Below are 23,513 nucleotides of genomic sequence, written 5' to 3'. Positions count from 1 at the left end.
TGATAATTATGGCCAAAAAGAGTTGTCGCGGGTTAGAATATACGTGTCAGTAGAATCAGAATTTTACATCTTAGCGTTGTACGAATATCTAGCACGCAAACAGAGAACACAAGATTTTTTACGTGAAAAATCCTGAATATAAGAAAAATCACGGGGTCACTCCCAACTGAAATGGTTCCACTAGTGTTTGAGTATATTACAGTTGGTTGAATCGTACTTGAGGACGATCATTTTATAATTATCAACTGTATGGTTGAAATCTAGTGACAAATGGAGGTCAGACGCAACTCTGACAACGTTTGGTCAGGCGGAAGTCTGACGTTAGTTGGTGGTCCGGCGGAAGTCTGAGCATCAATTTGTGGTCCGGCGAAAGTCTGGCGTCAGACACTGGTTCGGCAGAAGTCCAGCAGAATTCTGGTGTTAGCCGTTGGTTCAGCAGAAGTCTAGCGTCAGGCGGTGGTCAAGGAGGAGCTAGGTGGTAAGAGCGATCTCCGATCTCTTTCTTGCTTCCTTGATCGGGGTCCCTTTCATAAGAAGTGAGGGGTCTGTTTATAGATTTCCTAGAGTGGCATTGCTAGTTAATAGGATGAAGATTAAGGGTTTTTGGGAGTGGTTTGCATGTACGGTTGATGTTGATTCCCTTGATCATGGATCGTTTACTGGGCATTTTGAATGTCTTAGTGATATCATAATTCAGTGATTTTGGGCTCTTTGGATTCATCTCATCGAGCAGCTCAATTCGACTATAAGCATGTCACGTTTGAAAGCTATTTGATAATCCAAATTATGGATTGAACCTTCCAAATGCGCTTCAAGTCTTTGATTTAGACTCATTTGGGCTCGGATAGAGTCGAATTTGGTTTCGTTGGGTTCGTATTTTTTGAGACGTTCAATAAGTTTGCTGAAATCAAAGTTCAAATGATCTCCAATTTAATTTTTAAAAATTCCAACTTGATTTTTCCTCGAGATTCGTGTCTGATCAAAACATAATTTTTTGATGATATATCAAGAGTTAATCAAGATATTTAAATGATAAAAATTTTAAGAGAACTTACCCCACTCAAAACTGAACTCGAGGCTGATTGATTCCAAATCAGTCGCGCCTGTTTGGACTTATCGCTAGTAACATTTGTAATTAGATGCGAATCTTTGACATGTCAAAGAGAGTATTAGAGTATTAGTTGGCAGGGGGCAGTACTATTAAAAATTACCAATTATTATATGTATTATAATTTTTAAATTATAAATATTTTAATAACATTACCATCTTATGAACATGACGCATCCGGATATCAAGCTACTTGTTAACAATAATAAATCAAATACATATATATTTAGTAAAGTACATTAAATCAACTAAAAGATACTTTTAATATTATAATTGATACATCATCAAAAAATTGTCTTGATTAGGCATGAATTTAAAAGTAAAATCAAGTTGGAAGCTTCAAGAATTAAAATTGAGACCATTCGAACTTTGATTTATGCATACTTACGGTCAAACTGAGCGTCTCAGAAACACGAACCCAACGACACCAAAATTGACCCAATCCGAGCCCAAGTGAGTCCAAATCAAAGACTCGAAGCATTTTTGGAAGGATCAAAACACAATTTGGGTTACCAAATGGTCTTCAATCGTGACATGCTTATGGTCGAATCGAGCGGCTCGACGAGACAAATCCAACTAGCCCAAAAACATCAAATTCTTATATCATTAAGATAGTCAAAGGACCATTGCACGGTGCATGATCGCATGAATCAAAATCGGTCGTCCATCCGAACCACTCCCCATTTACTCTTGATCTTTCACTTATTTACAAGTCATGTCACTCAAGAATTATCTAAATAGAACCACATTTCCTCTTAAAATAGAGGGGGAAGAGCCAAAAGAGAAGAAGGAAGCGAAGGAAGAAAGCTCCAGCTGTCTAGCTCCTCCTCTACAACTGTCGGAGTTCTATCGCACCACCACCGGAGTTCTGTTGCACCACCACTAGGTTATGTATAACCACCGCCAAACCATCCAAGGATGTTGAAGTGCCATCCGAAGCCAGAGTGCCCCCTGACGCTGAAGTGCCACTACCAGACCACCGCCTGACACCGGAGTGATGTCGTACCACCACCTGAGGCCTAGACTTCTGCCCGACCACCACATGAAGCACGGAGTTCTGCCTGAGTAGCGCCCTACTACTATGGTCTTTCTGACCCCAGTCTTTTGTCGACTACGGTCCTCGCCAGACAATGGTCTTTATGGTCCAGTCTCCTACCGACTACGGTCCTTCTGACCTCCGTCGCCTATTACGGTTCTTCCAACCTCCCTCGCCAGCCAACGATTTCTCTGACCCCAGTCTCCTGCTGACTACGGTCCTTCCGACCTCCCTCGCCAGACAACAGTCTTTCTAACCCCAGTCTCCTGTCGATTACGATCCTTCCGACCTCCCTCGCCAAACGACGGTCTTTCTGACCCCAGCCTCCTGCCGACTATGGTCCTTTCAACTTTCGTATCCTACTATGATCTTTTCGACCTCTGTCATATCGACTATGGTCCTGCCAACCAAATATGCCTATGTTGATTATTGTTAACTCTCACCATGTAATGTGCTCTATATGATGTGCATTTATGACATCAAGCCAAGACCTTCTCCCAAGGAAGAGCTTCATTTATAATCAATTGCAAATACTAGTGGATTTTTTCAAATTAGGCCAGACCCTGTGATTTTTCCCCTTTTTTAGGAGTTTTCATATAAAAACGCTGGTCTCATATAAATGCTACACCCTCTCTCTTTCATATGCTTGTATGCTGGATCTTCGTACAACGCTAAGACGTTAAACTATATACTTCTCTACAGCCACGAATATTCCAGGATGCAACAATAAAAATATCTATTTAACAAAGAATAATAGAGCATACACTTATGGAGATGCTTTCTCTTAGGGTTCATGCAAAAAAGAATATACTTTTTGAAATCTATTGAGGGTTTTATATACTTATATTAATCTTAGATTTCATTTGGAACAACTTTTGTATTACTTTCTAAAACAGTTTTTTAATACAAATTGTTTTATTATTACTAAAAAGTTACTTTAAAAAGCAATAAAAAACTATCACAAACAAAGCATAAGACTTCATTTGATACGGCTTTGTTACTGCTTCTTAAAATAACTTTTTTGTACAAGAAAGTTGCTTTAAGGAGCAGTAAAAAAGCCGTCCCAAATGAAGCCTTGGGCTTCGTTTGAGGCGGCTTTCTTACTGCTTTTTAAAGCAAATTTTAATAAAAAAATAAAACTTTTCTACTCGAAAGCTGTTTTAAGAATCAATAAAAAAGCCTTCCCAAACGAAGCCTTAATCTGAAAAATTAAATAGTTGCTTTCTTACTGTTATCATATTTTAACATAATTACAAAAAAACTACTTCTCACTACATAAATTCTAAAAAATAAAAAGTTAAAGCTAAATATAATCATGACAATTATCTGCAAAAACCTATCCCAAACAAATCAATAATCTTTATTTCAATAACTTCTATATTTTATAAAGCTAAAGACAATTTATGAATAAGTGAAGCATTTATTATATCATAGATAGATACAGTAAGGAGAGGGGTGAAAGGCGTAATAATTCATAACTCAAAATACAATTGATGAAAAATAACTTAATCTTCAAAGTACAAGCTCTCTACGAAAGCAGTCAAGCAGTTTGTTCGTAGATCTCATAGCTCAAGTCTCAAGACAACCAGTATTCAGAGGAGTTAACAGAAAGGATCAATTATGATAATGTCTTACAATACTTAAACAGGAAATTTATGCTTTGTTTGGGACGATTTTATTCATGCTTCTTAAAACAACTTTCTAGTATAAAAATTAAAAACTTTATACTAGAAAGTAATTTTAAGAAGAAGTAAAAAAGCCGTCCCGGACGGCTTTTTTATTGCTTCTTAAAGCGGCTTTCTAGTACAAAAATTAAAAAAATTTATACTTAAAAGCCGCTTTAAGAAGCAGTAAGAAAGTCATCCCAAACGAAGCTTTAATGTATGTATGGAGCGATTACTTATTCATGAATCTGAATCTAACCAGAGTTAGGCTTCTTTTGGGACGGCTTTCTTACTGCTTCTCAAAGCGGCTTTATAGTATAAAATTTTTAATTTTTTTATTAAAAAACAGCTTTAAGAAGCAATAAAAAACTGTCCCAAACAAAGCCTTAAGGATGATAAAGCTGCTGCTACAGCAATTTATGGCCAATTCCAAGCTAAAAGACCCTGTAGAATAGTGTAAATAAGCAAAGGAAAACATAGCCAATCTTATTGATTTACTGTACTGCTTTTCAGAGGAACTAAAAGTGCATAAAATTGCTAATATCATGTTGCAATTGAGAAGTGGTATACCTGTTATTATCATATAAAATCCGACTTTTGGGAGAAGAAGAGAGCAAATTATACAAAAAACTGCAATATTTATAGGATCGACAAGCCTTTTCAGAGCACATTAGTAAAGTTAAAAGGGGGCTACTGCTGCTGGATCAACACATGAAGGTCTCTTAGCATTGTAATAGAAATGAGCAATCATATGTACTAATTCATCTGCTGTTCTCATTTCTGAAAAGAAAAGGAAAGGAGGAAAATAAGGTTATAGCAGTGGCAATTATTGAACCTGAAATTTCATGTTTAAAGCAGCTTTCTATTAAAAAATTTAATTTTTGTACTGAAAAACTGTTTTAAGAAGCAGTAAGAAAGTCATTCCAAACGAAGCCAAAGATCAAACCTTTTTCCCTATACACAATCCTGTTTCCCTTTAAGAACAATAGTTGTGGACATTCTCTAACTTTCAGAGCATAAGCCAAGTCGGTCTCAATGTTCATGTCAATCTTGATAGTCTACAGGTCACAATAACATTCAATGAAATATATGATACTAATTTAAAATCAAAGAGGAAAATAGTATACCCTTGGGGGCAAACGATCTTTGGCACTCCAGTACACCTTGGCTGCCTTCTCTAATTCCTTCAAAAGCTTCCAGTTATCAGCTGCCCTGTTCAAAACAGTTTACTACATCATAAAAAGATGCAGCCATGAGATTTAGCCTTCGTTTGGAACGGCTTTCTTATTGCTTCTCAAAGTAGTTTTTTAATTAAAAAAATTTCTTTTTTTATTAAAAAGTTGTTTTAAAAGGCAACAAAAAATCTGTCCCAAACGAAGCAATAAAGTTGAAATAAAAAAAGTTGAGAATATCCAAATTAGAGTTTGGCCATGTTGAATTTTAAAACCTTAGATTTCTTTAAAAATCCTATTAAAAATGCAATCCATGACATCTTAAGCCTACTCCTTAACGAATCAACAGATATTAATTTTATTAACCCATCTAATGGATGCATTTTATAACCATCAATGGACATGTTAAGAAAACCTAAGCCTATTTTCAGTAATCTTAACTTAAATAGATGCCAATCCTATAGTTTTGTTATAATAATTGTTTATCAATTTATCCTTCCTAAATGTCATTTTTCATTAAAAAAAAAACTAACCAATTGAATAATCATGTGAAGAAATTTCATAATTTTCATCAAAAACAATATATAAATAATAGCGTTAGAAAAATTCTCCCACCTATTGTAACGTTCAAAGACAAGAACGATAAGAGGGCTGGGATGAAAAGCAAAGCTCTCCCACTCCAAGCAAGTAATCTCTTGCACCCATCCTTCATCCATCTCCCCCTCCCAATCAATGTCGACGCCATCCACCACCACATTCTTGATTGGATGCTTCTCGAAGTACTCCGATGCTCTTACACCCCATCCTACATCAGCATCCAGCGGCCACTTTGGATCCTCCTCTTCCACCACGTGCACCTTCTCCCCATCCTCCTCCGCCTCCTGAACTCTCGGCTTCAAAACTTCTTCTTTCCCCTCAAGAACATCAGCATTATGCTCTCTAATGGAGGAAAAAATCTGCTCCAGCCTCCCCCGAACGTAGTCCTCGACCGCCACCGCCTCGCTCCGCCGCCCGCGCCGGGGCTTACGGGGGATCGTTGTCGGAAAGTCATCACTCAATCCAGAGGATGTGGATGTCTCCGGGGGGACTTTAGGCTTGGGGGGACGGCCTCTCTTTTTAGGGGTTGGATTAGGGTCGGAATTGGGGTTTTGCTCCGAATTAGGCTGAGCGGAAGAAGCTGATAGGCGAAGATAGAGCTTAGAGCTTTGCCGAGGTTTTTGGGGAGTAGGGATTGTGATCGGAGAATCAGGTACTTCACAGTGTTTCGGGCGATTGAAGTGGAGAAGGGAAAAGAAGGCGGGAACTGTCGATTGAAGAAGCGACATTTTTCCTCCGACAAACTATCGATGACCAGAGGTGCGAACAGTATTGTGTAAATATCAAGTATTTATTTTATTTTAATCATATACTAAAATAAAATAAATATATTTAAAGTATAAATGGGGTCGTGGTCCCCAATTTAAATAATTAAATTTTAATTTTCCTCATTTTCTCATCTGAAGTGAAAAGAATGGGTCTCTTGTTCTATTGGAGAACGCCACTTCAAACATAGAAAACTAAAAACTTTGATTATACATTTCAATATATTCATGTACAGTGCCTTACAACCTCTCATATGGGACAACCATTTTTAGCAAGTGGGTCCAGAATCTCTCGTCCCGAGTCTTGGATCACTTAGAGGAGAAGTCAGTTTAATTGATGCTTTAGAGAGAGAATAGACTCAATAATCGATTGGTCACTATATGATGAGTTAAGAGCTCTCTTTTTTTTTTTTTTTTGACATTTAGGTCATTTAAGGCAAACTCACACACACAACGCATACACATAGACTCGAACCTTGGACCTCTTAGTTGAAAGCCTAAGCTCTCAACCAATAGGCCAAGGAGAGATGTGTAGTTGAGAGCTCTCGGAGAAGGTGTTTTAATTTAATCAGACTTGCATGTGGCTGGCGAATGCACCCACCCCGGGCGGGGGTGAGTTGATGTGATGGCTGCCTTTCTTTAGTGAGAGGAGAGGCGAGTTGTTTGGTTTGTGAGCTCCTTTGTTGTCCACGAGAGGTGCAACCTTACTTCGTAGGCTCGAATGAGTGGGTCTAATGTTCTTTGGGCGAGTTTCACTGTGGGGCTCATATGCTATGAGTCATCTCTTTGTAACTTGTCAATTACCTGCCAAATACTTGTGAAAACATATGCAAGTATACATGAGGATTTTATTCTTAGTATAAAATTAAAATTCTCATTTTTATAAGATTTTGAGAAGATTTGTAGAATTTTAAATCAATATTAATCTCATTATTAGTCTCATTATATTTAATCAAATAATAATTTTAACAAATTTTACTTATTTATTTTAATAAGACTTCTAATTTCAATGGAAAATTAATGAGCCAAAAGAGCCTTTGCAGAGCCCCAAAAACTTATTGCATTATGTTTTTAGAACATAAAAAGGGGGAAATCTCCTTTTTTATACTAAAAGCAAAGCATCATATCCACTTTAGCCTTTTTCAAATGTGAATCATATCAATAACTTTGAGCCGTTATTATGACATATATTAAGAATGTTCATAATTTAACTGCTTAAACATAAATTATAATAAGCCTTATGCATTAGTTTACACAATTTTTAAATCATATTTATCAAAAAAAAATAACAAGATTAGATGAATAATTTTCATTATGAAAAACAATCTTGAGTCATGCAAAGAAGAAGAAAAAAAACTCTCAAATCTGATACCACATTTCAGAGAAAAAAAAAAGCTTCAACTAGTTTGTCTTCCCCCTCTCTCTTAGCCTAGCAATTTCCTCCTTAAATTCCTCCTTCCTCTTCTTGCTAGCAAGAACCTTAGCCTGCACACCACTCACATTCAGATCTTTCTTCTCAGTCGGCGGCGGCGGCGGCGGCCGCCTCTTAGCCGCACTAGCTTCATCAGAAGATGCCGATAAACCCATCCCAGCACCAATCAAACCATAGAATACTAATCTACGTTCAAAGCAAAAAAGTTTATTAGTATATTGTGTCCCAAAAAGCTTCAATGAAATGCAGCATTTAAAAAAAAAAAAAAAACTCAATTTTTACGTTCAATCTCATTCGGATCGATAAGTTTGACTAATTTTTTAAATCTCATAAATTTAATGAGTCAAATATGAACAATCATATTTAACTCAGAAGATCAGATATGAAAGCAATACCTTCTTCGCTGGAACTGAAAGCAAGTTTTCTTCACAGCAAATTCTGAGATTGGTTTTGGAACAGAAGCAGGAAGTGGTACTGACATGGTTTGATTTGAGGCTCTTTTCTAATGAGAAAAGAAGCAAAATGATATACTTTAAGAGGCTTTTAAGTTTCCTTGGATTAGGTTTTTTTTTTAGGAGGAATGGTGGGACCCATTCATGATTTAAAACAGCTTCCATTGGTGCAGTTGTAGATAAGAAGATTACAGTTTCCATGGATAATTTCTCCAACAATCCAAAAATTTATTCCGTGCGGATACCAATGCCGTCCTAAGATGAATTAGAATGTATCATGTCATTTTTTTGATTTGTACCGTGGCTATTTACTGTGTGACATGATACATTCTGATTCATCTCCAGACAAATCAGTATCCACAGAATAATTTTTACAACAATTAACAATTAAGACGCATTGATGCAATTGTTGATGAGATTGGAGGAATAAGATTTTATTTTTTATTGTCGGAGAAATAGTGTGGAACCAAACGTCAACAAATAATTCTTAGATAATCAACTTCTTATTTTTATCTAAATTGTTTATTGAGCAAAGTCGCAGTACTGATTTATTATAATAATTTGAATTTTTATACAGAAAAATTTGTTCTGGAGATATCATTCTTCATCCTTTTCTAAGAATCACTCTCATAGCTACAGTTTTTTTTTTTCTGATTGATCAATAACACCAGTAATTTTCAAGAATCAACCACAGTGCAGTACTGCCAATAAACTGCTTGGAGCTCTTCTTTTGACTTAGCATATGCATTTGCATAATAGAACAAGCTAACAAAAAAACCATTTTTATTGCTGCAAAAGTTACAAAAAATATACAGAAATTCACAATATCAGCAACTCTTACAGCTGCATCTTCTACTTTATCTTAAGGGAACAAGTATTAGGTGTTAGCTTTGACAAACTACGGTTTTGTTTGGGACCGCTTTCTTACTACTTCTCAAAACAGCTTTTTAGTTTAATTTTTTCTACTAGAAAGCTGTTGTGAGAATCAGTAAGAAAGTCATCCCAAACGAAGCCTATATTTTGGCCCTTGTCTTAGTTCTTGTAGGTCCTTCAGGAAAGAGAAGTGTTAGAGCAATGACTCCTTTTTTTAAGATGCAGAGCATAGTATGCTGAGATGTTTCAGTCCTTCACAGTAATCACAATGAAAACATCCTTATAAGACCACTTGCGCCGAGCATCTTTTGCTGGAGGGTTGATGACGGCTCGCTCTGCATCAGCAAGTCGATAGCCGATTACTATCTCCTTCCTCTGCCGGCCTCGTAGAATAATTTCATAGAAGTTCAGTTCTTCCTCTTCACGAAGGTAGAGGTCAGATGATCGAATCTGCATTTCATTTCCCTACAGAAATGTTGAAAGATTTTATAAGAGAAGTTCAAAAAAGATAAAGATGATTGGAATTGCCGGATAATTCTGCTATCACAATTATGGCAAACGTATGGATAGTCAAAAGCTGAAAATATGATAAGACTCAGAAGGGGTTTAATAAATTATGTACTATCTTCATTTGATGTTTATTAACCTTCAGTCTTCTGTGATATCCCAAAGGAAACAAAAAAAAAACAAAAACAGGAGAGGCAGTTGATGAAGTAACCTGCTCCCTCCCCAGATTGTAAAATATAAAAGGCAACAGGCAGAATGGTCTGCAAAGGGAACTGTGAAATATAAAAGATGCATATTGACCTGACTAAGAATTCAAATAGCATAACAAAATCATATCGCTACTACACTCCGTGCTATATTTTTTTTTTGGGACATTTAGGCCAATTAATGTAGACTCACACACACTGGCTGATCCACGGTTCTCTCAGGGTGGGCAAATGCCCACCCTCAAAAGAAAAAAAGAAATTGTAGAAAGGCTAATTTTGGTATTTTGCCCCCCCTAAAATACTAACTTTTGCCCTAACTTATGAATCCTGCCCAGCCCCAGCCACAATATTTCACAAAACGCGGGCAAGACATCGAAAGCTCCTTTTCGCAGCGAGCATCGCCCCTCTCTCAGTCGGCACTCGGCAACCTCTTCTTCCGACCAATCTCTTACAGCAATCTCGCATTGGCAACGACGCAACCTCCAGCCCTCTTCTTCCCAAATTCCCAGTCGCTCTCCGTCTCAATTCGTGAATCGCAACGTCCGCCTCTTCGCCGGCGGCCCGGTGCTATCTCTTACTCTGCTCAGACATCAGTCCCAGCTTAAGCTCTCGGTTTCCTGATTCCTGAAGCACAAGCTCACAGCTCACTCTTTATGCTATTCAAAATAGATGCTGCATTTTTTATTTGGAACTTCTGAACCTATTGCTATTCAGAATAAGTGCAATTTAAAGAGTGAAATTTTGATATTTTTCTCTTTAATAATTGTATCCCATTTGCCTCTTCTTCCAAAATAGGGTGCAGCTCCAATTTTTTTATGAACTCTTATTTATATTATATTGATATTTAGTCTTGACTTTTGATGAACTCTTAATTTCAATTTGATTTTCTTCATCGCACAAGCTCACTTTTTATATGAAATGCTTTGCAGTTGCAGCTTTGGAGACGATTTCTTGTTGGCCTTGGCATTGGTGTGAATATTGAACTTGTTCCCATCTACATTTTTGAGGTATTGTTACCAAACTATGCTAAAAGATTTGAGTTTGTTTAATAGACTTCTGCACTTCTGCTTCAGTTGCATATAATTACAGTCAATTTGTTCTCTTTTTGTTTGCTTTGAAGATATTGATTATGTTTATAAAGACTGTCATATTTTACTAGTCAATTTGTTCTCTTGGATCGACATTACTAGTGCTTATTTTTGTTTGGTATTTTGCCACAATAACTGTAGTAAAATATCATATTAGGAAGTTCTCTTTATTTGGTGAGTGTGTTTGCTTATTTGATAAGAACATAAAAACATTATAATAGTATCCTTGATGTTTTTTGCAATTCTTTTACTAGGTTTTTGAAAAATGGAACGATTTTTGAAGCGAAAAGAACGTGTCGAGATTTTTGAAGCGAAAAGAACGTGTCGACTTTGCCCACCCTGAAAAAAAGGGATGGATCCGCCACTGCTCACACATTCATCACATACACAAAATTCGAATCCAAAACCTCTTAGTTGATAGCCTAAGCTCCCACCCAACAGACAAAAATGAGTTTGTCTCCGTGCTATATTAGATATTAAAAACAAGACAATAACTTCGAAAACTGAACCGAGTTCTCAACTCTGCCAACCTCCCAAAAAAAAAAAAAGGATAGCTCCACATAAAATGGAGCACAAAACTAAAAAAAAAAAAAAAGATAAATTCATGGATGCTAACTTTAGCTGTATGATGATGTAATATTCAAGGTTTTCTTAATTGGACCAGACACTGGGAACAGAAAAAAAAAAGGTTTAAGGTTCAAAAATTCAATAGCAATTTGACGGGTTGAATCATGATAATGTAATAAATATTTAAATATTAATAATAAAAGAATATTTTTAATTACATAGAGATGTATATTACATTTTAATGGCATCCCCAGGTTTTTTATTTCTAATCAAGCCAGAAAAATGCTAAAATATTTTGAAAAGAGCCTCTTGAAAATCTTCAGACATTCAAGGAATCAATGTGCCATAAATCAAAGAAGAAAATAGTAGAAAGTTTGAATCAATTAAAATATATATTTTATTTATATTTTGAATTCATTTTTAGCTGCGCACAAAACTTCCCGATATAACTATATGTTTCTCATGATAGTAAAATACTTACATGAGTACAATAATTATAATAAATGAGAATTCAATTAAGCATTTTAACCAGGAAATGGCTGTACCTCTTCAGCAAAAAGCTCTTCCAGAACATCATTTATTTGCCGATCCTCAGCAACCATCGCTAATGCCATGCTCACCAATTCATTTGAAAGAACATAGTCACTTATCTTGGACATAGTTAATAAATTTTTGGTCCTTGGATCCAGAATTTCACTGATTATTACCGAGTTATCAGAAGCTTGTTGCATTTCTCCTATCCAAGAGCCCTGGAAGAAACTAACAGGATGGATATGTGAAACCATCGCTTCTTTGAAAGGAAGCCGCCTAGCCTGCAAATTTTTACAACATCATCAATATTATAATCATACTATTAGTTTCATTCCAACTATTTTAGTTCAGCTTTATGAGTCCTCCATTAATTGGGGTGATAATTTTAGTTCAAAATATATGTTTTCATAAGTTCTAGATTTTTTATATTTCTTTTATGAAACCAATAAAATTCCTTAAAAAAGGTGTCTTCATACTCACTATATATGGTTCTCAGACCCTATCAATGCTCATCACCTTCCTTCACCATATATAGAACATATCCTAAACTCTGTATGCTCATTTCCATATTGAAAGAGTCCACTCAAAGCTTTAGAGTCCCCGGCCTTATCAATTTCAAGGTTGCCTATTCCACTAGCTTCACAGACACAAAGATTTAGAATCATTACTTATCAACTATATTTCTTAATTTCTAAGCTGAGCTCTAGCACATCGCTCTTAAATAGAACAAACAATTATATAAGAAAGCCATCATGGCTTAAGGTTTTTTAGTGAATATGTTGAACACAAAGCAAGCTCTTTAATCTTTTTCTTTTTTTTTGTTATCATGCACAGAATGAAATTAACCACAGGATTGCTTCTATAGGAAAAAACCTCAACTCTCATATTTACTATAAATCATATTTGAATATCTATTTCTTTCAACAGGAAATCTTTGTGATGCACTACTCAGTCTACCTTCCAAAAGTTCTCACGAGGTAAGGAGATATATGTTCATCATCCACATGAGTATAACTTTTCCCTTCCAAGTAGCTCAACGCCCTTTGCTATGTTGAATTATCAAATAAACTTTCCTTACAGTAGTTATGAGCCCAATATTATTTTGCAGAAACATCATGGCCTAGTTCCATATCCTGAATTTTATTAAATTATTGAAGTAGCATTGACTGCCAAAATAACCCCCAAAAAGGAATAGGTAATTCAGATGGAAAATCCCCATTGCTTCCAAGGTCATATCTCTAATATAGGAATTGAAACTCTCATGGGGACCCCCCAAGGTTATTTGTGTCATTATGTGCAAGGAATATCCCAGAGCAATTAATGGACTCTTTCAAAATGGTACGGCACTATGAGGCAGCCACTGGCATACAACAACTTTTAGTATATTGATACATTCTATATAGGTTACAATAAATAAAAAGCAACAACAAAAGACCTCCATATAAATCTGATTAAAAGGAGAGTGAAATTAGATTTACCTGAATATCTCTAATCAATAATAAGGTTGCAAGTGATCGAGAATCGGCTTGCATGGCAGAGTCTTCCACAGATTCATCAGCTAAAATCAAAATCTGCATGAAGTTGTTCACATAACAACATAAACATTGGCTCATAACAGGAATGGTAGCTTATAAGCATGTCTGGCCTCAAAAAATATTCTGATAATCCTGCAGATATTGTTTAAGAAAAAAATTCAAAATATCATTTTTTTTTTTGTATAAAAACTTACAGAATCAAATGATTCTAAGGGTAGGCTCTCCAAATGCCTACGAATGACAGCATTTCCTTCACGATGGACCAGAGAGATGTTTTCCAGTCGGATGAAATCAAGGCCACCATCAATTAACTTTTTTTCTCTGTCACTCTCAGGAACTTCATTGAACATCCACAGCTCCGATTCAGGAGCCAAAAAGGCATCCAACACCTAGAAGTAGAGAATTAGAGATATCAATCCTCATCAAATCATTACAAGAACTAATGAACTGCAATAAATTTTATGCAGATAATAGCATCATATTTTAAGCTTTTTATGTACCCCAAGTGATAAAATATAAAATCCATATATGTTTCTACTTTTTATTAAATTCAAAGATGACCTTCAAGAAGAAGAGTAAAGAAAGTCTTTATGGCATAGAATTGAACTAAACAAGATATAGTCGGAGCAAAATTGTTTAGTTCACAAGAATCATTGAAAGAAGCTCGATATTAAAGAAATATAGGAGGGTAATCTGAACTATTAAAATTTAAATGAACAAAATGCCTCACTAAAATAAATGAAACTTTGAACACTCTATAACATTGGATGCAAAATATGCAAGCAAATCTGCTAGTATAGCTGCATTGCTTATTTTATTTTATCTTTAGATCGAGATGAAAAAGTTTTCTCGCCAAGGATTTCTAGCCTTATTACCATGAGCCTTAACTTTTATAGGAATCTTAAGAAAAACACATTTTCTATCTTCCAAAAGAGAAAAAAAATATATTTTCCCCTCAGTAGTTCCAGAAATCCCTCTTACATCTACTGGGACAGGAGTCATTCATTGAATTGATGGTGGATTTACTGGATCCATATAGAGTTACCATAATCATATCTTCTATATCTCGTCGCCAACCACAGAAAAGTATCTTTTCAGGAGACTTTGGGATGGTAAAATCTCTAGGAAGATGCCCTCCATAGACCTGCATAATTGATGGGAGAAGAAGAAGAAATTAGAGACTTTGAAAGAATAAACTTACCACAATCATATCATCTATGTCCCGTCGCCATCCACAAAGGAGAATCTTCTGTGCCTTTCTTGTAGGCCGAACAATGCTAATGTAAACTGCTTCTTTCACCTGAATGATAAAATTGATTATACTTCTGCAAGCTTTTAGAGGGTACACTATAGGAAGCTACAGTTTTTGTGGGATTGCATCTTAGGGTTTTTTTTTTTATTGGCAAGAAAGTCGGTATAACCTAGGTGAAGAAGTCAAATTTCCATCTATTTCTTTAATTTTAACTTATCTTTTATATATTATGAACTTTCTCAGTCAACCATGAAATATTTGGATTAGTGCCTCATTTCAAAATATGAATTACTGTTCACATGGATTGCTATTGCATTTTTCCCCCCAAAATTTAAGTTATTTCAAGTTTAAGGTATTCATTGTAAGAATTTAACATACCCATAAAATACTCTAGAATTTTGTTGGGTATGATCTGGCTCTAGCTAGACTGACTTTTCCAAATCATTTCAAATAATGCTTAATTCATTTGGAAAGGTAAAAGTCAGCGGCCAAAATTAATCTTCCATAATCTTTAAGTAAAAAGTCAAACGCATAAAATTTTTTTATCATACTCTACAGAATACGTTATGAAATCACAGAGCTAATATATCTAATTTGGTTTCCTATTGATAATATTAGGAAGAACTTCCTAGATCACTAAGTAAAATGTACATTTTACTATTAAATAATTACATCTCCTAAATATATGCGCATAAAAATTTTCTATCAATGATGGTGAATGCACTAAGAATCATCAATGATTACATCATGCAAATCCTTAAATCTTACTGCTCAATAAACAAAAATAAGTATCTTTGCTTGAATTTATCATGAATAGATGATACATGAGGTAAAAACAGAGCTTTTCAAATCTTTCATTGTATAACTCATACTTCTTGACTAGTTGAAATTGTATATTTCATTATGCCAACCAATAAAAGGCAATTTAAAATGTACTAGCGAAATTACAATAGATGTTGAAATAGTAATAAACTTGTTGCGTCCAGGAGTATTTGCGGCGGTAGAGAAATATAAAATTAATGTCTTAGCGTTGTACGAAAATCCGACACACAATCAGATAAGAGAGAGTGTGTAGCATTCACATGAGACACCAATATTTTTATGTGGAAAACCCCTAAAAATGGGGAAAAACCACGGGGCCTAGCCCAGTTTGAATGAATCCACTAGTATTGCAGTTGATTACAAATGAGACCCTTCCTTGGGAGAAGGCCTTATCTTGATGTACATCTTATAGAGTACATCACATTATGAGAATACAAAGAATCACTATTGACTTGTTTGTTTGGTCGGGAGGACCATAGTCTGGTGACGGAGGTCAGAAAGGCTGTAGCCTGCGGACGACATAAGTCAGGAGAACCGTAGTCGGCTGGCAACAGAGGTCGGAAGGACCGTTGTCTTGCGACGGAGGCTGGAAGGACTGTGTCTGACGATGAAGGTCAGAAGGACGGCGTAGAAGTCCAACAATGGAAAGAAATCCATCTTCAGATATACGTCCAGCGAAAGTTTGATAACTGGTAGAAGTCCGGCGTCGGGTAGAAACTTGGTGAAGAGTGAAGGTCCGACGTCGGGTAGAAGTCCGACGTATGTTGGTGGCCGAGGAGAACTCTGGCATCACTTAGGCGAAGTTTCGGCGTCAGGAGAGAACTTTGTTGTTAATTGGGAAGAATTTTAGCATCCCGTGAAAGTCGGGCAGAATTCTGGCGCCTCGTAGAAGTCGGACAGAATTCCGACGTCATTTGGAGTTCGGGCGGAACTCCGGCGGTGGTCAAGGAGGAGTCTCTTCCCTCCTATTCCTCTCTTCTTCTTCTTCTTGCTTCTGTCCCCCTCTCATGAGAAATGAGGGGTCTATTTATAGATTTTCTGGAGTGGCATAACCCGTAAATAGATGAGGGATCAGGGGCAATTATGGAGTGGTTCGAATGGACGACCGATATTGAATCCTTTGATCATGTACCGTTCGTCAGACATTCGAAGGCCTTAATGATGTCAGAATTTGGCGATCTTGGGCTCGTTGGATTCGTCTCGTTGAGCCGCTCGATTCGACTATAAGCTCGTCAAAATCGGAGACCGTTTAGCAACTCAATTTGTGGTACGAGCTTTCCAACAGCGCTTTGGGTGCTCGATTTGGGCTCATTTGGGCTCGGATTTAGTTGAATTTGGTGTTGTTGGCTTCGTATTTCTGAGACGCTCAGTTCGACTGTAAGCTCGTTGAAATCGGAGTTTAGGTGCTCTCGGATTTAATTTTTGAAGTTTCCGGCTTGATTTTTGCGCCGAGATTCGTGCCCGATCAAGATAATTTCATGATGATGTATCAAAACTTATTGATGATATATCTGATTTTGCATGTTGACCAACTACCTCCACAGAATTATCAGGCCTACTTAAAACTTTGTTAAAGAAAGATGACCAACCAAAGTTGTGTATATTCTACGCAAATAAGGAAGACAACCAAATAACACAGTGCATACTGTTGAAACATACCAATAAATAGTTTCAAGAAACATAACAATAACTACAACCATAAGAAAAATACATGACTTGGCGCAACCATTTGATAGAAAGCAAGGTTACATAATGACGTATTTCAAAGTTTTTGTGATGCCATCATGGAAAAAAAAGGAACTAGATAATAATTTTCCATAAAGCATCAACGCAAATAACTATTTCAAGTATTGGCATGTCCCGATAAGAAGGCCCAGTTCTGCTGTCTCGAACTAACACTTAAAAGCTGAAATCTTCATTGCTTGAACATTGCCTTTTCACAAAACTGCAGACTGTGGGTCTTAAAAGAAATGGTTAAAAACAAGAAACTTCATCAATTTGAATTGAAAAAATGATAAATTATTGTTCAGATAAGTTGTCTCTTTATGTAAAATTTAGTGGAAATTAAATCTCAAACTCAGCCACCCATTTTGAACTTTCTAAAGATGCACAAAACATTCAGGAAATAATATATTTTGAGAAATAGCAGAAACACGATGAAAAAAAATTGCAATATTTAACCACTCATAAAAGCTGCTTATTCAATGGAGATATATCCTATAAATTATATTAGCATTGAATGATTATTGATCAAGTGAAGGTACCATCTTCCTTCAAACTTTCCCTTCCCTTCTGGTGTAATGTCTAACGGATGGTCAGTATATATATAGAAACTTAAGTTTGGCTTGGTTCATGATAAGCAAAACTTAAAGCTAAAAAGGAAGAAAAATTGTTATGAGTATTCTTTCTTCGGCCATAGGTAAGAGTGATTAAAAAAAAAAGAGACATTTATACAATATGAAATATCATTTGATGCTCAAATATTGACTACATGGGAACAAATAAATATAGATTATGCAGATATAAAAATGAACAGCATAAATGAACAGAAGCTCTCCAAGATTCTCAAGTAACCTGAACGAAGGAAAAAAAATGTCAGTACCTGAACAAACTATGAGGTACTACTGGATCAAAAACTGATTAAGAACCAGTGTATTAAGGCTAAAACTAAAAGCCAGATTAAACCCCAGGCAATCGCTTTCAGCATCATCATTAGCCTTATCCCAACAAATTGGGGCCACCTTTATAAATCCTCTATTTTTTTCTTCCGTATCTAGTAAGTGTTACATAAGATACTAACTCAAATCTTGCTCAGTTTCTTTGCGTAATGTTAAACTTTATGATGATTTACATATGTTTCTTCATGATTCTACCATATTAATCCATTCTACTCATATTATTGGTACATCATATATATTCCATTATATATGCCCAAGCCACCTAACTAAAATTTTCAGTAACTTATTTTTAATAGGTGCTACTCCAACTTTCTTTCTAATATAATTATTTCTCATTGTATCTACAGTATTTCACTACACATCCATTATAACATTTTCATTCCTACCACATTGTATCTAGTAACTTATTTGTTTCCCGACAATCAGATATATATAACATAACAAGTTTAAGGATAATTTTAACACTTTCCTTAGTTTTCCATTTTAACCAATAAGCTACAACTCTATCATTAAGCCCAAATCTATATCTCATTCATTTGTATAATAGATGAAAAATGCTCAAATATATTCATATTCATCACTTGATCGATCAACAAAATTTACTAATTATTTATGAAATTATCAAATTATGAAGGTGGTCTAGATTCGTGGATGTATGTTAATCTAGTTGTATCTTATATCACTTTACAAGTTCCTCTATTATAAATAAAGGGATCCGCTCGCGAATAAGACAAGCAAAAAAGAGATTCTCTCTCTAATGTGGCATAAGAGCCCGGATAACCTAACCCTAGCCATTTCCTCCCTACTCTGATAAATATTTCCCCTTGCACACAAGCTATCCCCATAACTCCTCGCTTATGTTGAAACCAACAGATGCCCCATTGACAAACTTGCAAACCTTGCCATACCCGCACTCCATGCCCTTGTCCCATGTCATTGTTGCGTTGTGCTACCACTAGCACACACATCCATACTGCATAACCCAAATTATCAATTGTCATGCAATATCTCACCTTCTTTATCCTAATTTTATTATTGCTTAAATTCCTCCATTTTCTTTTCTTTGTAGGTGTCATTTGTCCAAGGTTTCCTCTATTGTCTTCCCTAAGACAAAACTCTAGTCCACAATTAGTGCATCTACCAAACTCAAAAATACAAACTATATATTGTGATTTGAACTCTACATTTCCTTGCATGATCTCATGAGAAACTGTGACATTTCAACTCTCCTCTTGAATTGCTGAATATATCAAATGAAAATCTAACAATTATGATGTTCTCATGCGGATGGTCAATAATTTTGAACCACAATTTCATCTTTGTTCCACCTACTTTCTCGACAACAACACTTCTTAGGTATATGCCCTCTAGTTTGAACCATTTTCTTTGCAACAAAGTGAAAAATCTATCCAAGAGAAATACAATGCCTTGAAAATAAAATAAAATGACATTTCAATATTGGCCCTTTGCCTCTAATCCAACTACTAGCCAAATATATACATAGAGAGAGAGAGTTTCTCATTAACAACCTTCTCTACAGCTTTCAAACATCCCTACAATTTACTCAAGCTCAAATGATGGACTCAATATTACTCAACGATCAATGAACCTTACAGTCACTCTTCCACCATTACTCTATATCAATAGTGTTGTCTGTTGTGTTATCCGAAACTCAATAGACTTTGAGATTTTGTCCCTTTGTCTTGATCCATATTTGACTATCCTCTCTACAAACTCGACCAACACCATCATGAGTATTTTCCTCCTTCGACTAGCCACTGTAATCTTCCTTTAATTTAGTCCATTTGAAAATTCAGGGTCCTTGTCCTATCACTAGGATTCCACTATTCCATTAGTTTCATTGATGATTTTCCTAAGATTACTTGGATCTTTTTGCTTTGCCTTCATTTAAAATTTTTTAATGTAATTCAAACTTTTTACAAGAAATAAAAAATCATTTCTCCATCTTAATCAAAATTGTGTATTGATAATACACTAAAATTTATGCAGTATAGCTTTCATAATTTCTATTATGACCATAGTATTATTCATCATATTATAGTCCTTGTACATCTCACCAAGATGGTGTGGTTGAATGCAAAAACTATCATTAGACTAATGTTATCAAACCATTAATATTTTAGACATATATCATGCAATCCCCATCCAAAACACAAAAGTGACTTGTGTGCCTCCCTAATCCTTCCACGATCCATCCCATTATGTTGTTTGCTCAAGAAAAATGGCTTCAGGCACGAACCCCGCTTTACAGGCTTAGGGTTCCATCTTGCTCAAGGTAGATTGATTTTTAATTAACCATATTTTCCTCGATGTTCATATCGAGGTTTATTTAAATATGGGGTGTTTACTTCCTATGAGCGCAAGCTCTCATAGTTAATTACCCCTCCTATTTTGTAGGAGAGAACTCTTAATTAAGGATGAATCATTTTAGCATAGCTCCAAAATTTTAGGCATTTTAGTCTCAATGATGAGGAATAAAAGTAAACCCTATCAAAATCTCATGATTCTGTCATCCCAAGAATACCATATATTTCAAATTTTCAGTCTACCAATGCTAACAAACCATTGGTTGTGGCATCCAAGGATTCTGATTAGCAACAATGGGTTGCCTCCTTTAAAGGATCCCGAGTAGACTAACGTAGTTGGATATTGAATTTTTGTTTTATGGTGGTTTTAAGTTTGAGGCTTATATCTATTAAAATGGTCGTTAATTTATTTAATTTGGGGCTTATGACTCCTTTTAGGAGTTGTCCGGTAGTTTAGTTTAGTTTGGGGCTTACAGTTCCATTTAGGAGTTTCCTGTTAATTTATATGAGATGGAGCTTACGGCTTCACTTAGAAGTTGCTTGTAGAGTTATTTGAGAAGAGGCTTACGGCTTCACTTAGAAATTGTCTCTTAGATTTGTGATTTAGTGCAGGACTTACTGCTTCACTTAGAAGTTACCTATAGATTTGATTTAGTTTGAGATAGGGCTCACTGCTTCACTTAGAAGTCGCCTATAGATTTAATTTAGTTTGAGATAGGGCTTACTGCTTCACTTAAAAGTCTCCTAATAGTTTTGCTTTAGGGTGAGACTTATTGCTATGCTTAAAGTAGCTTGTGAGTTTAATTTTGAGTTGGGGCTTACATCTCTGTTTAGGAGTTGTCCAGTAGTTTATTTGGGATTTTGTCATTCATTTAGAAGCTTCCCTTTTGCATTGCTTAAGGTAGGTCCTACTGCTTCTATTAGAAGTAGTCTGTAGATTTAGTTTGAATTAGGGCTTATTGTTTACATTGAAAGTTTGTTTGTAGATGTATTTTGAAGTAGAGCTTACTACTTCCATTAGAAGTTGCCTGATAAATTGGTTTTAACTTAGAGTTTATCATTTCTCTAAGAAATTTCCTTAAGAAATTGGTTGGAATAAGTCTTACTGTTTTCCTTAGAAATTGCCTGTAGATTTAGGTAGAAGTAGGCTTACTGCTTCCATTAGAAGTTGCATGTAGATTTGATTTGGGAGAGGTCTTATGGCTTCACTTTAGAAGTTGCATGTTAATTTAGGTTTAGTTTAAACTTGATTTAGCGTTAGTTACTTCACTTAGAAATTCCCCTAATACATAAATTAAGTTAGGTCTTACTGCTTCATTTAGAAGTGCCATTTTTTTTTACATATTATTCATCAATAATATATCATTTAGAAGTGGCATATAATTTCGTTTTAGTTTGAAATAGGGCTTATTGCCTCACTTGAAATCGCCAATAATTTTAGGCTCAGGGTTTCTTACTTCACTTAGTAGTTCCCCTAATGAATTGGATACGATTAGGATTTACTGTTTCTTTTAGAAGTTACCTAAAGATTTGATTTAGAGTGAATTTGAAAACAGTTACTTAGTTTTGCACTTTCCTTCTACCCCAACATTGATGTTTTTACTTCAGCACTTTTATTATCTGGCTTTAGCATTCTTGTTTTGGTTACAGGACTTTGACCTTTTCCTTTAGCATTGTTCTGTTGCATTTGATTTACAATTACTTATTTGCTTGCAGGTAATGGATCCCGCACATGTAGGAGCTTGTCAGAGTTTTGAGTTTGATTGAGTGTGAGTTAATTTAGAGTTTTATTTGAGTTTTAGTTTAAGTTTGTGTTTGAGTTTTAATCTGAGTTTGTTTTTGAGTTTTAGTTTAAGTTTATGTTTGAGTTTGTATAAGAAATTGTTTATTATAAACATTCCCACTTTCTTGTTGTTTTTTTAGTTTATTGACATTTTGAATTAATTAATTAGTTGATTAATTAAGAGAGATTTTAAATCATTGAGTTTTTTAATTAATTGATTAAAAGAAATTTCTTAAGTTTATTGTGGTTTATTGACTTTATTCAAATTTAATTGATCAATTAATAAAAATATTTTTATGATTATTTAATGAAATTAAAGTTTTTAATTACAAATAACAATTTTTTCATTTAATAATGCTCCCAAATTGATTTAAGAAATGACTCTCAATATATCTTAAAATATCTACGAAATCATTTTCGAAATAAATTTAAGATTATTTGTTGCCTCGCTCCCTCTTTTGATTAAAAAATTGCTCTTTTCTCTTTTTTTACATCAATATAATTTAGTTTTAAAAATGTTCCTTTTTTATTATATTTTTCTCAAAATTCCGGCAACCTTCTAACATCCCCTCCCCGCAAAGGGAGATTGGGACAACACTTGTAGTTGATTTTTTCTAGCCGAATATAAGATACGATAGCGTGAGGTCTTCAATTTAAGCTTTTCTCGACCGGATCTAAGATACAATGGCGCGAGGTCTTCAATTCAAGATACATTGGCATAGTTTAAATCAAAATATATGTTGATTATAATTTATTTAAAAAAAAAATCCTCAAAAATCTTGCAATCTTTCGGCGTCAACTTAGGGGTGTCAATATTAGACCCGACCCAAAAACCCGACCCGAAAATTTCGGGTTTGGGTTGACCCAAACCTGAAGCGGGTCAGGTTCGAGTCCGAAAAATCAACCCGTTTGCAAAACCGGGTCGAGTTCGGGTTGACCCAGAAACCCGGAAATGACCCGGATGCCCAACTTTGCTTGCCCCGGCTGCCCACGTGACCGCGCGTAGCCTGCCCGAGACCGAGTCGCGTCGCAGTCGCCTGCCCGCATGACCGCGCGTAGCCTGCCCAAGGCGGATTTGCGTAGCGGTCGTCTGCCTGCGTGACGCGCGTTTTCTGCCCG

At 35.5% G+C, this 23,513-nt stretch overlaps 3 protein-coding genes across 7 annotated transcripts in view; all 3 read right to left on the bottom strand.

The window, feature by feature from the left end:
* Positions 1-4,269: 4,269 nt before the first annotated feature.
* Positions 4,270-6,339, bottom strand: LOC110111809 (thioredoxin-like fold domain-containing protein MRL7 homolog, chloroplastic). Its single transcript, XM_020843828.2, has 4 exons — positions 5,596-6,339; positions 4,936-5,020; positions 4,755-4,866; positions 4,270-4,588 (listed from the first exon to the last, which is right to left on the bottom strand). The coding sequence occupies exons 1-4, from the start codon at positions 6,303-6,305 to the stop codon at positions 4,488-4,490; spliced, it is 1,008 nt and encodes a 335-aa protein (XP_020699487.1). The 5' UTR covers positions 6,306-6,339; the 3' UTR covers positions 4,270-4,487.
* A 1,371-nt stretch (positions 6,340-7,710) lies between these two features.
* On the bottom strand, positions 7,711-8,318 carry LOC110111810. Its single transcript, XM_020843829.2, has 2 exons — positions 8,169-8,318; positions 7,711-7,959 (listed from the first exon to the last, which is right to left on the bottom strand). Exons 1-2 carry the CDS (start codon positions 8,252-8,254, stop codon positions 7,743-7,745), a joined length of 303 nt encoding a protein of 100 aa, XP_020699488.1. The 5' UTR covers positions 8,255-8,318; the 3' UTR covers positions 7,711-7,742.
* Positions 8,319-8,991: 673 nt separating this feature from the next.
* Positions 8,992-23,513, bottom strand: part of LOC110111860 (probable ion channel CASTOR) — a 25,077-nt gene continuing 10,555 nt past the window's right edge. For 2 of the 5 annotated variants that reach the window (XM_028695069.1, XM_020843900.2), the window contains 5 exons: positions 14,578-14,676; positions 13,727-13,921; positions 13,476-13,568; positions 12,012-12,278; positions 8,992-9,563 (listed from right to left, as the gene is read on the bottom strand). In XM_028695069.1, the coding sequence (XP_028550902.1) occupies positions 9,345-9,563; positions 12,012-12,278; positions 13,476-13,568; positions 13,727-13,921; positions 14,578-14,676 (873 nt within the window). In that variant the 3' untranslated portion in view covers positions 8,992-9,344. Of the gene's footprint in view, positions 9,564-12,011; positions 12,279-12,485; positions 12,635-13,475; positions 13,569-13,726; positions 13,922-14,577; positions 14,677-14,733; positions 14,833-23,513 lie in introns of those variants that run through there. The other 3 variants (XM_028695070.1, XM_020843901.2, XM_028695071.1) reach the window with 3 other exon arrangements.

This window comes from Dendrobium catenatum, unplaced genomic scaffold (assembly GCF_001605985.2).
Source record: "Dendrobium catenatum unplaced genomic scaffold, ASM160598v2 fragScaff_scaffold_621, whole genome shotgun sequence".
NCBI lineage: Eukaryota > Viridiplantae > Streptophyta > Magnoliopsida > Asparagales > Orchidaceae > Dendrobium > Dendrobium catenatum.
The sequence above is the reverse complement of the archived record's forward strand: the minus strand, read 5'-3'. Positions and strand labels throughout refer to the sequence as shown.